This window comes from Zootoca vivipara, chromosome Z2 (assembly GCF_965207765.1).
Source record: "Zootoca vivipara chromosome Z2, rZooViv2.hap1.1, whole genome shotgun sequence".
In the NCBI taxonomy this organism is placed as follows: Eukaryota; Metazoa; Chordata; class Lepidosauria; order Squamata; family Lacertidae; genus Zootoca; species Zootoca vivipara.
The window spans coordinates 1,529,730-1,546,752 of record NC_142585.1 but is presented as its reverse complement, the minus strand read 5'-3'; the positions used below and the strand labels follow the sequence as shown (position 1 = coordinate 1,546,752).

The 17,023-nt window shown below is 40.4% G+C and overlaps 1 protein-coding gene across 2 annotated transcripts in view; it reads left to right on the top strand.

The window, feature by feature from the left end:
• The window catches only part of TEX11 (testis expressed 11), a 59,373-nt gene that overhangs the window by 31,143 nt on the left and 11,207 nt on the right, over window positions 1-17,023 (top strand). For both annotated transcript variants that reach the window (XM_088665189.1, XM_088665188.1), the window contains 4 exons: window positions 6,547-6,649; window positions 9,369-9,484; window positions 10,512-10,597; window positions 14,981-15,034. In XM_088665189.1, the coding sequence (XP_088521315.1) occupies window positions 6,547-6,649; window positions 9,369-9,484; window positions 10,512-10,597; window positions 14,981-15,034 (359 nt within the window). The remainder of the gene's footprint in view (window positions 1-6,546; window positions 6,650-9,368; window positions 9,485-10,511; window positions 10,598-14,980; window positions 15,035-17,023) is intronic.

Below are 17,023 nucleotides of genomic sequence, written 5' to 3'. Positions count from 1 at the left end.
ACATAGATTGCTGGTCCCTGGGTACATTTTAGACATTTTTAGTGGGGTCAAGTACCATCTATTTTGCATTTTCAGAATGTTTTCCTTAAGATCGTAATTGGGCGTGAAATTTAGATCTTTTTCCCATAAATTTTCCCATTTCTGCATTGGGATAGCTTTTCCCAGGTCTTGACCCCACTTAATCATAAAATCCTTCGTCATTTCTTCTTCAGTTCTCCATTTTAAAATTATCTGATATAAATTTTTTATATATTTGTTCTTATTCACTATTAATATTTCCTCTAATTTTGACATTTCCCCATCGAACCCCATTTTTTTGTCAATTTGCAGTCTTTGATTTATTTCAAAATATTGCAGCCAGGTGGTTAATAAGTGTTTTATTTGTGCGTATTCTTTTAATTTTAGAATTCCCTCACTTTCTTCTAATAGAGATCTATAAGTGGGCCAATTACTATCCATGTTAGTTCTTTTAACAGCAACTAATTCTAGGGGTGAAAGCCACCAAGGGGTCTTTGGCTCAAAAAACCTTTTATATTTCTGCCACACTAAATACAGGGATTTCCTAATTATATTGAACATAAAGATGTTCTTTTTTTTCTATTTTATCTTTCATTAAGTAACGGTGCCAGCCGAAAGCCAATCCTTGACTTTCCAAATCTAGAAGGTCTGTATTTTTAAGCTCCATCCACTCTTTAATCCATGCGATTGCGGCCGCATCATGGTATATCTCGAGGTCAGGGAGGCCGAAGCCTCCCCTGTCTCTATGATCTATCATAATTGTGTACTTCACCCTCGGTCTCTTCCCCTCCCAGATGAATTTCGTAATATCTTTTTTCCATTCATTAAAAATTCTATCTTTCCCTAAAATCGGTAAATTTTGAAATAAATAATTCATTTTGGAGACAACACACATTTTAATTAAAGAGATTCGACCCAGTAATGATAATTTCAATTTTCTCCATTCTTCCATCTTTGCCTTTATCTTTTTCCACATTACTCTGTAATTTTCCTGTATCAAATCTATCCCCTTTATTGTTGTTTGAATGCCCAGATATTTCAATCTTTTATCAATTTTTAAACCTGTTTTTTCCTGGAGCTCCTGTTTTTCATTGATTTCCAAATTTTTTACCAGCATTTTAGTTTTTTCATAATTTATTTTCAGTCCCGCTAATCTGCCAAATTCATTGATTTTCTTTAATGCTGAGGGTATACTTTGAACTGGATCTTCTGTGGTTATGATTATATCATCTGCATATGCCTTTACTTTGAATTTTTTATTGCCAATTACTATTCCCTTGATGGTGTCCTCTTCTCTTAAATTTTTTAATAAAATTTCCAAAGTCAATATGAAAAGAATGGGCGACAAAGGGCAGCCTTGCCTTGTGCCTCTTTCGATGTTTATTCTGTTGGTTAATCTCCCATTTATTAATATTTGGGCTCCTTGGGCTTTATAAATAGCTTTTATCGCTTTCTCCATATGTTCCCCTAAATTTAAATTTTCTATTGTTTTTATCATAAATGCCCAGGAGACTCTATCGAAAGCCTTTTCAGCATCAATAGATAGAAGGGCTGCCCGTTTGTCTCTTCTGTTTTCAAGGCATTCCAAAATATTTACTATATTTCTAATGTTGTCTTTTGTTGACCTTCCCTTCACAAATCCAACTTGGTCCTTGTGTATTAATTCTTCCAGGATTTTATTCAATCTATCTGCCAAGATTTTTGTGAATATCTTATAGTCCGAATTTAGGAGGGAAATCGGTCTATAGTTGGGTGGTAAATCTGGGTCTGCTTCTGCTTTGGGTATTAATGTGATTTGTGCCTCTGTCCAAGATTTTGGAACCGTCCCTTTTGTCAATATTTTATTCATTAAATCTCTAAGTGGAGTTAATATTATTTCCTGAAATTCCCTGTAGTATTCTATAGGTAGCCCATCTGGGCCTGGAGTCTTCCCTTTTTTCATAGATTTTATTGCTTCTATTATTTCCATTGATGTAATTTCTTTATTTAAAAATGTCATTTTTTCTAGTGGAATTTTGGGAAGCTGGTATTTTTTAAAGAATTCATCAATCTCTTGGCTATCCGTCTCTTCTTTCTGATATAAGGATTCATAAAATTTATGAAATACTTTCATAATTTCCTCTGTCTTATCAAAGAATTTCTTCCCTGATTTAATTCTACTTATTATTTTTTCATTTTCCCTCTTTTTAATCTGCCAACTCAATAATTTACTCGGTTTATTTGCCCATTCGAAGTATTTATATCTCCAGAATTTTAATTTCCATTCCATCTCTTGGTCAATTATATTTGCAAATTCTGCCCTCAATAATTTTAATTCTTGTTCAATATTTTTATCATAATTTTTATGTAGGGATCTTTCTTTATTCCTTATTTCTTGTACTAAATTTTCTTTCCTTAATTCCTCAGCTTTCTTAATTTTAGCTGTTTGTTCTATAAAGTGCCCACGCATGAAAGCTTTCCCAGCATCCCAAACTATATTTAGGTCTACCTCACCATTATTGTTTAATTGGAAATATTCTTTTAATTTTTTAATCGCTTCTTGTTTTATATTTGTTTTTTTCAACATAAAAACATTTAGTCTCCAATTTCTTTCTTTTTGCCCTGCCTTTAATACTAAACTTATTGCATTGTGGTCTGATAATGTCCGGGGGTTGATTTCTACTTTTTGAGTTCTTAACACTATTTCTTTTGACATCCAAATCATATCTATTCTGCTTGCGGTCTGATGTCTGGCCGAAATGTGTGTGAATTCTTTTTTAATGGGGTTTTTATGTCTCCAAACGTCTAATAAATTTAAATTTCTAGTCATATTCATAAACTGCTTCGGTAATTTTGTCTTATATTTCTTCATACCCCTTCCGCTTTTATCATATTCCGGATCAATTATTCCATTCAGGTCCCCCATTATCATAATCTTATATTCATCATATTTCATTATTTGAGATTCTAATTTTTCTAAAAATGCTGTTTTACTCCCGTTTGGCGCGTAAAGGCCCACCCAGATCCACTGTTCACCCTCGATAGTTGTCTTTATCATTACTATTCTACCATCATTGTCTGTCCATAAAACTTCTGGTTTCCATTTCTTCTTAACATAGAATACTACCCCTCTTTTCTTTTTTGCGTCTGCCGTCGCAAATTCCATTCCTAATTTTTCATTCTTTAAAACCCTCAGATGTTTTTTATTTATATGTGTCTCTTGGAGACAAATGACATCAAAATTTTGTTTTTTTAATAGGTGTCCCACCCTATTCCGTTTTTTTTTGTTATTTAAGCCATTTATATTCCGTGAAATAATTCTTAAATCCATTTTCCTTTTATTAAGATTTTAGGGAAAGAAAAGGGGGGAAAGAAGAAAGGGAAAAAAAGGGGGGAGGGGAAATAAGTGAAAGGGGAGAAAAAGGGAGGGAGGAAAAAGAAGAAAGAAAAAAGGAAAGAGGGGAGGAGGGAGGGAAGGGAGAGGGAGTAGGAAAGGAAATACAAAAGAAGAAAGAAAAAAAAAGGGAAGAAAAGAAACAAAAAGGGAAAAGAAAAAAGGGGGGGCACAATAAGAAAAATTATTAAAAGGAAGTCAAATTAATTTCTATACTAAGCAGAACCAAGGAAACAAATCTTAATTTCTACATTTGTGCAGTTATGTAAAGATTACTTAAACAGTCATAATTGTTAAATTATTGAATAACTAGAACAACCGGTACCGTACATTCACTGAATAGGAGGGGGTTAATGTTTACATGAAGGAGTTATATATATTGTATGAATTGTTCTTTCCATTCATCCTTCTGTTTCCCCTTCCTCTTTCTCTTCTTCCTCTGGTGCTTCCTCTCCTTCTTCATCTTCTTTGCTGCTATGTTCTTCCTCCCTTTCTTCATCAGTCTTAGTTTGATGTTGGTCTTTAATTAATTTCATTTTGTCTCCTCCCAGTTCCTGGGAGTAAGTTCTGAAGAATCTATCAGCCGCTTCTTCCCTTAAATGCAAAGGCGATACCTTCAGGGTACTCCCATTTAAAAAAGACCTTTTTTGCACTTAAGGCTTTTGCTAAGAACTGATACTTTTTCCTTTTGTGTATCAGCCTGGGGGGAATTTCTTTCATTATGATTATTTCAATCCCATCCATCACAAATTTTTTCTTTCCCTTGGTTTTTAAAATTTTGTTTCTAAGCCACATTGTGGTAAACGTTGCTAAGCAGTCTCCAGGCCAATTATTTGCTTTTGCCTTTTTGGAATTAATCCTGAAGGCTTCTTCCAGTCGGGTCTCGATGTCCAATTCCTCTAGATCTAGCCATTTCGCCAGCGCCACTATCAATCTTTTTTCAATGTCTTCATTAGGAATCTCCGGAATATTCCGGAACCTTAAAATCTTTTCTCTCATTTTCATTTGAAGCATAGCAAGAGCATCCTGCGTAGCTTCCCAGGCTTCCTTTTGGTCTTCCAAGTCTTTTTTCATTTTATCTAAGTCTTTTTTCCCTTCACGTCTTTCTTTGGAGAGGTTTTTCAGAGAGTTTTCCATTGTTTGGTTTTTTTCCTGCACCTCATGTATACTCTCTATTGCTTTATTCGAAGTTTCCTCTACTTTGGCAATATGTTCTTTAATTTCTTGTTTATCTTTCTCATTTGAGTCCATTTTCCCTTCCATTTTTTCTACTTTATCTTCCAGGTTTATCAATCTTTCATTCATGTCTTTTTTCATTTCTGTGAGATCTTGTTTAATCTCTCCAATGTCGCTTTTTAGACTTAGAATTAGTTCTCTGAGATCCATGTCATGCTCTGCTGTTGCTGAAGACACTCTTCTTTGGGAGTTGCTGGCTAAATTTACTTTATTCCCTTTATTCATGTTTTTTTTTTTTAAATTTACCCACACTGTCTCTTTTTATCCACTGGGTGTCACTCTTAAATCAGTTTCTCAAGGAGGGTGTTTATTATACTTGCAGTCTCCACTTTGTGTCGCTGTCTTGCAAGGGAGCCGTCCGTTGTTCAGTTATTCTTTCTAAAATACTGCACACGTCACTTCTTGTTACTGTGTTGCCTTGTCTGCTTAGTCATAGTCTTTAGTGTGTCGTCGCCATTTTATTTCAAACACTTGGTTTGGGAGGGGAAGAAAGAGGGATTAAATTCAACTTTTAAAATGACCGGTGCGGGGCTTAATGTAGCCCACTTTATTTCGTGCTGTCCTCTCAGATCGTCTTCACTCCTACAATTTACAGTTCACAATTCCCAACCACAATTCTGTCCTGCATTGTATGAGTAATATACAGAATCAAAGCTCAAACAGGTCCTATTTTAAAAAGTTCTTGTTTCCCCTGCTTGCGAATACTTTGTTTCTCCCCAGTCAGCGTCTCCTGTATGCGCGATGTTTCGTTCTTTTGAGTCCTTCCCACTCCCCGCTTTTTCCTTTATACTTTTAAGGCAGTTCGAATTTGCTGGGGGGGGGATGATCTTCGTGCCAATCTCCTTCTGGTATCTTTTATTTTGTCTTATTTACGCTCGGGGTTGTCGTAGGGGTTGAATATTAAAAGGAGTTCTTTACTGTCGTGCACGCAGCTGGTTTCTCGGCTTGTGCTGGAAGCGTCTTGCCTCGTCTTAGTGCCCAGGTCTCTCCCCCTCCTTCTGCCGATTGCGAAGGTCTCCGGGAGAGCCTTTGGGGAACCGCCGACGTATCGGGTAGGAATCGCCTTCCCAGCCTTATTTGGGGGGTCGTTTGGCCGTGCGGGCCCCCCTTTTCTCCAGCAAGTATACCGGGAGTTACGGAGCTCCCGTTTTTGCCAGCTAGCGCTCCGCGGTCCGAACCGTAAGTTTTTTGTCTTGCGCTGTTAATCTAACATTATGATGATAATAGTTTCTCCCCTTGGTTTTTAAACCCCCAAGTCAAGGGTTGCCAACAGCTTCAAATATATGGGCACATTTTGATTGAGATCGTACAGGGGTGCCAGTCACAAAATGGCTACCACAAAGGAGGCGTGGCATAACACAAAATGGCTGCTTTTGTCATATGATACAAAACTAGAGAGACAACCTTATGTTTACTATTGGACGTCAACCATGTCATGCTAGTCCTTATTATGTAGATGACACTCACCCTCCCTGATACTGGTGCTGCCTAATATAGGATCATACTTGTAGGGTTGGAAGGGACTCTGAGGGTAATCCAGCCCAATCCTCTGCAACAGGAAATATTTCCTCAGGGCCAGGAAAGATATACGAGGTAGCCATACACCATTTTCATTTCACAGAAATCACTTAGAAGAGACATGCACTTTTTGCTGCCTAACTTTCTTTCTTAGGAGGGCTAAAGACTTAAAAATGAATGAATAAATATATAAATAAATGAAAGCTCGAAACCTGGGGCACCTGCCCAGGGCCACCACTAGACGCCTTCTTAGATGCCAGGTTGGTGGCTCTCACCCTAAGTTCTCTGTGGAATGATGTAAATAATATCAACGTGTAACGTGCATCCTGTGTGTTTAATTGTTGTTAGTTGTCTCTGCTTTAATACTTAATCAGCAACCCTGCTAATCCCTCTGTCTGCAGGCTAAGGAGGCATTGAAGAAAGCAGAGAGGCACCATCCCAACTGCATATTCACTTATTTTTATTTCTATAAAATTGCCATCCTAGAGAATGATATGGAAGCAGGTAAAAACAGAAGGTGGTGGAAAATTTAGTCATAGTTTCTGCTTTGGGGTCTCCTATCTTGTCCAGAAGGACTTAGAGGTGAAAGAGGGTAGGGAACTTTGGGTTTTGTAGTTTTCTGTCCTTAAACTCACTAAACATTACAGCCTCTAACTTCAGCAAGCTGTATTGTTGTCTTCTCTATCCTTGTCCACAGCTATATTTGTAACAATACTGCCTTCTGCAGAAATAGGTTTCTGTTGTTGAAAAGAGTATGCAAGTTACGCAGAGGAAAGCACAACAGGCTCTCTGCTTTCTGCCTCCCTTCTATGTAGGACTGCCAAACAGGAGTAGTGGAGCCACAACCACCCACTTTTTGCAGTGTGGATTTGAGCCATGGAAATTGAAACCTAGAGCATCTTAAAGGGGAGAGAGACAGGCCCATGTCACATTCTGGCAATGAAGTAGTGAATGGTCAGTGTGAGTGGGATCGCCCAACATTATCTCATGGATTAATAGCATGTTCGAGCAACTTGCCTTAGCATTCTTGATGTTAGAGGGGCAAAATTCACTGGCAATTACAGTGATGAGATCTGAGGCTTTGGAATCTGTTACGTCAGAACATATCAGCTAGCAGAATGAGAAGGGGGCTACAGAGGTTTCAGGATTGTGGGTTTTTATTACTTACCTATTGCATTTATATCCCCTTTATATCCTCTAAGGAACTCAAGGTAGCCTACATGATTCTTCCTCTTCCCATTTTATCTTCGTACCAGTCCTGTGACATAGTCCTAGTACATCACTGTATAACTGCAGCGCCATACTGGCTCTCTGTTTTGAGTGCCACGGACAATGACATTCTCATCTGGGAATGCCAGTAACTTCTCTCTTATCTTAGAATAGAGATACAGTGGTACCTCGGTTTATGAACACAATTGGTTCCGGAAGTCTGTTCATAAACTGAAGCGTTCATAAACTGAAGCGTTCATAAACTGAAGCGAACTTTCCCATTGAAAGTAATGGAAAGTGGATTAATCCGTTCCAGATGGGTCTTTTGGAGTACTCAACCTGAAGCGTACTTAACCCAAAGTATGAGTGTAATTGGTTCTGGAAGTCCGTACTTAACCTGTCCGTACTTAACCTTAAGCCACAACCTTTCCCATTGAAGGTAATGGAAAGTGGATTAATCCGTTCCAGACGGTCCACGGAGTACTTAAACTGAAGCGTTCATAAACTGAAGCGAACTTTCCCATTGAAAGTAATGGAAAGTGGATTAATCCGTTCCAGATGGGTCTGTGGAGTACTCAACCTGAAGCGTACTTAACCCAAAGTATGAGTGTAATTGGTTCTGGAAGTCCGTACTTAACCTGTCCGTACTTAACCTTAAGCCACAACCTTTCCCATTGAAGGTAATGGAAAGTGGATTAATCCGTTCCAGACGGGTCCATCTGGAAGTCTGTTCATAAACTGAAGCGTTCATAAACTGAAGCGAACCTTCCCATTGAAAGTAATGGAAAGTGAATTAATCCGTTCCAGATGGGTCTGCGGCGTTCATAAACCGAAAATTCGTAAACCGAGGTGTTCGTAAACCGAGGTTCCACTGTACATAGTCATGATCAGATAAGGGTTTCCTATATTGATAACATGCTTCTTTCCTGGTTGCAATTATTGGGAGTATTTATATGAATGCTAACTGTAACTATTATCCCTATGTGTGTATACCATTGGTGGTTTTGACCACAGTTATTTGGTCACGTATTTGGAATCGGGATGGTATATTTTGGGATTTCAAATATACCATGTTAAATCCAAGTTTGTTTCTTTGTGTAAGGATGAGAGTTGCTTGTTTGAGAACTTTTACACTTGCTACAGTCTCCAAACTGATTTGACTAGCAAGCCACTCAGAGAAATCTTTCAGAGTGAGGAATATCCAAACTTTACTTAACATGCTGGTTCACACAGTAGAATCACGTTACAAAAACCAAGGCCATAATATCGTCCTGAGAACCAGTGCTATTTTTCTAGAAAAGGAGATGTCAGAACTCACCATGAGTGCTTCCCTTGTTTTCCTATAGTGGGCAATGGTGCCCACTTGAGAGGTGGTGGAACTGAGTTCCAGTGAGTTCCAGCTGAGAAAAAGCCCTGCTGAGAACTGTGGTTTGTTAAAGGTGCCAAGAATTATACCCTGTGAGGAGAAAGCTGCAGTTCCCAGGATCTTTTGGTCAAATTCATGTGCTTCAATTGCGTGTTGAAGGTACTTGAAGTGTGTGGTGTGGATCTGCCTGTTTGCCCCTGGACTTTGCTGAACTCACCTCACTGTCCTTTGCGCTGTAGTGAGATGCATGATATCGCTAGTTACATTAGAGTTGTTATTTCTATGGGTTGCATCTATGCATATAGCTCAGCATATGCAGATCTGACCTGGTTTGCCCTTGCTTTTGGCTATGCATATAGGGCTAAACACGCTCCATCTGTGGATTATCTGGCAAAGAAAATGGAATGCTTGGCCTTTGAAGGGATCAGATTAGGGGTTTAGTAACCATAGTAATGAGCACAGTGGACAGACAAGCCTATGTACTTGCACAACTATAGGAGCACTTTGTTGCCTCAGATAGGACATCTGTATGCCTTGAACAATCAGCTGCTGATCTGAGAAACCACAACCACTCTTGTATAAACTAGTACAGCCTATCCTTAATGTCTTCCCTGTTCCCTCACCTCCACCTTCTTCATTTTTTTAAAGCTTCCAATGCAATTGATGAAATAGAGAAGGCAGTAACAGATCCAGACTCAAAGACCTGGATGTCAGAACAAAGTTTGGCTGGCCTCCTGAAATTAGCTGCCCAGTTTGCTTTAGAGGTAAAAAAAAAAATTTAAAAAGTTTGGGGGCTTCTTTCCCGATTTTCTGTCCTGATTTTTGGATAAGTGACGCACCTGCAGCTTGTCTTTCTTTATTAAACTTCCACAGCTCTGCTTTGCAGCAAAACACATCAGTCTAGAAAATTTAGTTTTCTTTCTCTGCCTTGGTAGCCCTTGCTGGTGTGCATGTGCACATAAACCAGTGTGTGTCATTTGACCCCTTTCCCTTCTGTGGGAGAGCTCCCACTTATAAGATTAAATGGGTTTAAATAATTCCATGGTTGCTTGAGATCAGATACACAAGGCAAATTAAGATATCCTGGAGAGGGCCATAGCTCAGAGTGTCTGCTTTGTATTCAGAAGGGTCCTGGGAATTGTAGTGGTGTCAAGGGTAAAATGCAGTTCCCGGGATTTATTGCAGTAAGTGATAGGTAGTATGCAACTAAGTTTTGCTCAGAGAAGATCCACTGAAATTTACGGACTTAACTTGGCTCTGCTCATTCATTTGAGTTGGTTACTCTGCGTGATAATCAACTATATTTTATGCCATGTGCTTTCAATTATGTGGCGTGGCTGGGGTCCCTCAGCAGATCTGGCAGAGAACTCCCTGCTTCCCATTTCCCTTTCTGCTGCTTTCTGGCAGAAAGGCTGCCTGCCTGCCTGCCTTTGGATGGAGGGAGGCCTCAAATGGAGCTCATCTCCAAAAGAGCAAATGGAGTAGTCCGGTAGTTCAGTCTCTCCTACTACCGTCTGATGTGATATATTGCAGTCTCTCACATTGCAGCTTATATTAAATGAATTCTGGCTTCCATTCTGTATTTTATACTTTTGATTGAAACGCCCCCCATGTGCATGATTGGGGGGCTCTTGTAACCTGACAGAGCTCTTTGACTTGGCAAAACAGAAATAAAAAAGTATTTTTGTATTTAAGCTATGCGTAACACTAAACCAATGATACCTGTTCTTTATGTTTATATGTTATATATGTTTATATCACTGATTAACTAACTTCATTCTACACCTGCAGAATAAGCAACATTGGGCAGCTATAAAGGCCTTGGAGTGTTTATCTTTGCACTTGGACGACTGTGGACTAATAGCTGAAAATTTTAAGTGAGTAACAAAATACAGAACTATACTAACTTTCTTTAATTGTCATTAAAATGTTCTTAGTATTTGAAATGCAGCAGATCCAGTGTTGTTGCCCGAGTGGAAAAACCCTCAGTCCTGATTCATAGCTAAAATTCCTTTCTTGTGTCCCAGACAGGAATTCAATTCTTAAAAGATATTCCTGATTCTTGTTCTTCTGAATGTGTGCCTGTTGGTTCCTGGAGGCTTACTGCTGCTGATGTTTGTCATTAGATGAACACTTCCACCAGTGGAGCTAGTCTGCTAGGGCCAGTGGGCCACGGCTTCAGCCACTTCAGCCACTTCAGCCAACCTGACCCCAGCCCCCATCTGCCTTCTTACAACTAAGGAAAGGGTGGCTTGGGGTGTCATTGGCTTGGGCTCTGCCTACTGCTAGGCTCCATGCCTTGCACCCAAGGATTCCCAATGGACCCCATTGGAGTTGAACAGGGAAGTGATGCTCAGCCTCTTCTAACCAAGCAACCTCATACTTATATTACTCTGAGACCAGAGATAACCATGACGCTATAATCCAATGCACGCTCAGCCACCAAATCCAATGCACGCTCAGCCTGGGCGAAAAGGGGGAAAACACTATCAGAAAACACAAATAACCACGTAAAAGCAACAGTTTAGAGGGTACCGCTGCCTGTTGGGGGTGGGATGGGGGAGGAGTGTCTGAACCATAGAAAGTATGATAGCAACTTATGGAATAGGGTGCATTGGGGGGGGGTGAGAGATGAGGGGCCAGTTGCAGAAGTTATGCCCTACAGAGTGCATTCTGCCTTCTCTTATGTGCTTGTGTAGGTGCTCTGCCCTGGCATTCCTAGTTGCTGAAATAGAGCCTGGTGTTGTGTTTCTGTGTTCTGGAGCCCTAAGGTGAAGTACCTCTTAGAAGCCTAGGCACATCATGGTTAGCAAAGTGCTCAAATTCCCCTGTGTTATTATGGGAGGCCAGGTTGTTTTCTCACAAAGTGCTCCCTTTGTGTGTGAAGTACCCTTTCTCCATGCCTACCTATTACAGAGTTGTTCCATGTGAGCACTTAAGTGTTTACAGCATGAGGCTAGAAAGAGACAGCCATTTCAGCTGAGTCACCTCAGTGGACCTCTTGAGTTCTGGTCTCCCTATCTGGGGTTTATATACTGGCAGTAGCATGCTGTGTGATTGAGTGTGCTTTTGTACCATATGCAACAACAACAACAACAACAACAACAACAACAACAATTTTTATTTGTTGGTTGGTTTGTACCCCGCCCATCTGACAGGGTTGACCCAGCCACTATGAGCCACTATAAAAACATAATAAAACATTACACATTAAAAGGCATCCCTATGCAGGGCTGCCTTCAGATGTCTTCTAAAAGTTATATACTGGTAACAGGTAGGTAGCCGTGTTGGTCTGGATCGAAGTAAAATAAAAAAATTCCTTCAGTAGCACCTTAAAGACCAACTAAGTTTTTATTTTGGTATGAGCTTTCGTGTGCATGCACACTTCTACAGATACTTCCATTTCACTGTATCTGAAGAAGTGTGCATGCACACGAAAGCTCATACCAAAATAAAAACTTAGTTGGTCTTTAAGGTGCTACTGAAGGAATTTTTTTTATATATATATACTGGTAGTTACTTATCTCCTTGACATCTGATGGGAGGGCGTTCCACAGGGAGGATGCCACCACCAAGAAGGCCCTCTGCCTGGTTCCCCATTGCTTCACTTCTTGCAGTGAGGGAACCGGCAGAAGGCCCTCTGAACTGGACCTCAGCATCTGGGCTTAACAGTGGTGATGGAGACACTCCTTCAGGTATACAGGGCAGAGGTGATTTAGGGCTTTAAAGGTCGGCCACCGACACTTGGAATTGTGCTTGGAAACGTACTGGGAGCCAATGCAGATCTTTCAGGACTGGTGTTATATGGTCTCGGCAGCCACTCCCAGTCACCAGTCCAGCTGCCACATTCTGGATCAGCTGTAGTTTCCAGGTCACCTTCATAGTTAAGCTTCTCCCATATGCTAAACTGCCATGGTTATTTTTAAACCCCTCCTTCTCATTTAGCTGATGGGATGGGCATTTATTGCAACAAGGGCTAAAAAGTTCCACTGTTGAATGCGGGTCATGGATAGAAAAGGTGCAGGCTATGAGATGGGTGTGCTGACTTCTCCCACCCACCTTTCTTGACATGTTTCAGCCATTCCACCACTGGAACATTCTGCCAGTATATTGGGGAAGCTCTGCCAGCAGATTGGTTATGCTGGTAGCGTATCTCAAATTCTGCCGATGTTAGCAGGGCTTCTTCCATCAACTCCTTTTTAAATATTTATACATTTTTATTAGGTTTTCACATTTTTATACGCTTTATCTCTCACCAATTCACACATCAAAGTTCAAGGTTTTCTGAACCTTCAGACTCCCTCCCATCCCTCCCATGGATTCATATTAAGTTTTCTGCATCTTAAGCATTATCCAACTATTGTATATCCCTAGTTATCATAATCAATTTCACATTACAAATGTCATTACAATGCTACCAATGATTTTAACTGTTTACAATGGTTTTTTAAGTAAACTACAAATTTACTCCAGTCTTTTGTATTTTAACAAATACTTGATCCTCTTGGTTTCTGATCTTCCCTGTCAATTCCACCATTTCTGCATATTCCATCAATTTTGTCTGCCATTCTTCCTTTGTTGGTAATTCTTCTTTCCATTTTTGTGCTGGTAATATTCTCGCCACTGTCGTTGCATACATTAAAAAGTCTTTTGTCTTCTCTTGAGGCAGTGAGCCAGTGTGGTGTAGTGGTTAAGAGCGGTAGACTTGTAATCTGGGGAGCCGGGTTCGTGTCTCCGCTCCTCCACATGCAGCTGCTGGGTGACCTTGGGCTAGTCACACTTCTCTGAAGTCTCTCAGCCCCTGAAGTCTCTCAGTCTGTTGTGGGGGAGGAAGGGAAAGGAGAATGTTAGCGCTTTGAGACTCCTTCAGGTAGTGATAAAGCGGGATATCAAATCCAAACTCTTCTTCTTCTTCTTCTTCTTCTTCTTCTTCTTCTTCTTCTTCTTCTTCTTCTTCTTCTTCTTCTTCTTCTTCTTCTTCTTCTTCTTCTTCTTCCTTGGTATTTCTTCATCTATTAAACCTAAAAGGATGGAAAATAAAAAAATTCCTTCAGTAGCACCTTAAAGACCAACTAAGTTTATATTTTGGTATGAGCTTTCGTGTGCATGCGAAAGCTCATACCAAAATATAAACTTAGTTGGTCTTTAAGGTGCTACTGAAGGAATTTTTTTATTTTGCTTCGACTCAGACCAACACGGCTACCTACCTGTAACTAAAAGGATGGCTTCTGGTTTCTTAACAAATGTATTTTTAAACATTTTCTTTAATTCATTATAAATCATTTCCGAGAAGTATTTTACCTTATGACATGACCACCACATATGGTAAAATATACCTTCTCTCTCTATACATTTCCAACACATATTTGATTTAGTTTTATACGTTTTTGCAATCTTAATTGGTTAGGTACCAACAGTACATCATTTTCATATATTTTTCTTACAACAAACAGCATGCAGTAAATTTCATTTCCTCTTTCCACAACTTTTCCCAAGATAAAAGCTGAATATTATACCCAAAATCTCTAGCCCAGTATATCCTCACTGCCTTAATTAACTTCTTCATCTTTCGTATGCCATTCCAACAATAGTTTGTACATTTTTGATAATATTTTCACCTTATTTTCTAACAGATCACTTTAAAATCTTGATCTTTCTGTATCAAATCCTCTTTTTAAAAATCTACTTTAAAAACATTGTTTAATTGGTGATACTGTAGCTAGTCTGTTAATAGTCCTCTTATTCAATTTTAATTGGCCATCTGCCCCTATCAGCAATTCTTTATAGGTGGCCCAATACCCTTTCATGTTTACTTTTTTAACTGAAATTGCTTCCAATGTGGAGAGCCACCATGGTGTTCTTCACTCTAATAAGTTTTTGTATCTATCCCATACCTTGTGGATTGATTTCCTTCTCTGGTGGTTCAGGAATCCTTTGCGTACTTTTGTTTTATCATACCATAAATATGCATGCCACCCAAACCTATTATCATATCCTTCCAGATCTAATAAATCTGTATTTTTCAACAAAATCAAATCTCGCAACCAGCAGACAGAATGCCTCATAATATCGTTTCAAATCTTCCATCAAATCCTAGAGCTCAGGCAGTGGATCTTCTGTATAGGATTGCACCCCAGAATTGCAAATTAAACGATAACAATGAGATGAATGGAGATGGCATGGCCTATCTAGAGGACAGGCTGATGCATCAAGTCATAGGGTTACTAAGGATAATTTGCTGTGATTTCTTTTGCCTACAGGTGTTTGGTTCCACTTATAATGTACAAAATCACAGGAAAACCCAGGGAGGAGATGTGAGTTGCACTTTTTTTCTTACCAGCTGTTGTTATTCACTTTGTACAATGCGTAGGTGAAGAAGGTTAGGTGACCAGCTTGAACTGAGATCGGCAAAGCAAAGATATAATCCAGTAAAACAGAATTAACTCAAAGTTCTGCAGTTGCATTGCCCTTTGGACTGGGACTCAAAATTTCATCTCAGCCATGGACTCCAGATGAGGAGTGGTAGTTAGCAAAGGCACTGTTTGTCAGCCTTTGCTCTCCACCTGTGCAGTTACAGTAATAGCAACTCTCCTCAAGGCTGTTGTGAAGATGCAGTAATACGGACTATTAATGCATTTGCAGTTGGAAGTTCTTCACTACTTTCTTAACAATGAGAGGTGAACTTTGCAAGAAAGTACATTTTCCTGAAGGGAGGAGGGGATCCTCAAATGGGTTGTCCCTCCTCTCACTTGATCCACTAGGCCAGGACTGGGCTGTTTAGAGGATTAGATGAAGAACCTGCAAACCACAGGAGGATTTTGAACAAAGAGGCGACTTAGAGAGATCAGGAAAGAAAAGAGCTTTTGGGTTGAACTGGAGAAAGAGAAAGAGGCCAGGTCCATTGTTTGTTAGATCTTTTTTCCTTGATTTGTAGGGCGACCTCATTCCAGTTCCTTCCTGCTTAACTCCCTATGCAGGTTGGGTGACAGGTGTCAGTCATTCTTGTTGGTTAAGGACAGGATCCCCAAACTTACCCGGCTTCGGGCCAGGGAGGGCGGTGGAGTGTGCGGGAGTGTGGTGGAGTGTGCATTCATGCGCATGCACAGACACTATTTCTGGTGCACTTCCGGGTTGGAAAAACGCCGGAAATAGCTTGTACGCATGTCCATGGGCCTCCTCTGACCTGGAGGTGCACCAGAGGTGATGCTTGTACATGCGCACAAGCTAAGTGATGCTTGTACATGTGCACAAGCTATTTCCAGCGCTTTTTCCGACCTGGAAGTGGGCAGCTGCGCCGCGCTGGTAAGAGTGGGAGGCGGGGTCGCGGGCCGGATAAAAGAGGCCTTCAGGCCGTATCTGGCTTGCAGGCCTTAGTCTGGGGACCCCTGGTTAAGGAGAAATAAAGTTTTCTGGATAGCGTGTGAAAGCGTATCTACTGAGAAAGATGCCCCAGCCTGCTATGAGGCCTGGTAGCCTTCTATTTTCCAGCAGATTCTTCTGATGGGGAGGCTGGGGGAGCTGTCTCCCTAACTGCAGCCCCTGAGGGAGGTTATGGGAGTATCAATCAATCAAAACCTTTATTGGCATCATTTACAAACATTTAAAATAAATAGTCCAGTACAATCACGTCACCAACCCATTAGTACTGTCACTTGCCAAAAGGGAGGGGAGGCCAGCAATCTTATTTTACCTCTGTGGGTCTCCTACAGGGGCAGGATCCTGTAATGTACTTTGGTGGCAAAAGATCAAATTGAGGTACTCAGCTACAGTCCTGGTACGCTCCTGGTCTCCCCCCTGTAATAGGAAGCGTGTAACCTCTATCTCTGGTTTCCAGTTTAGAATACATAGTTGGTCCAAGTATTGCTGGTGGATATCAGTGTACATTTTGCATTCAAGGACCATGTGAGCCAGAGTTTCAACTGGGTGGGCGTCACATAGGCAGATCCTGTCTCCTGCCATCCCTGCGAACCAGAGGAGGTTAGAGGGGTTAGCATTGAATCTAGCCAGCGCAAAAGCTCTCCATTCTTGCGGGTTGAACAGAAATTGTAAATAATTGGGATTAGATTCATGCACCCAAGAGAGATGAAAATAAAGAGGGGAATGTGTTTTCCTCGTGGCTAAAGTCAATTCTGTCGCTCTATGTCCCATAATCTAGTTTTTAGCATGGCTTTGGTGGTTGGAAAAGTCTTGGCTCCTAGGAGGTCCTCTGAGAGCCCAAGTTGTTGTATCTTTGTATAGAACAGTTGCAATCCTGGGGAGGGGAAGGAGTCTGACAGAACTTCGCTTAGTAAGGAATCTTTATC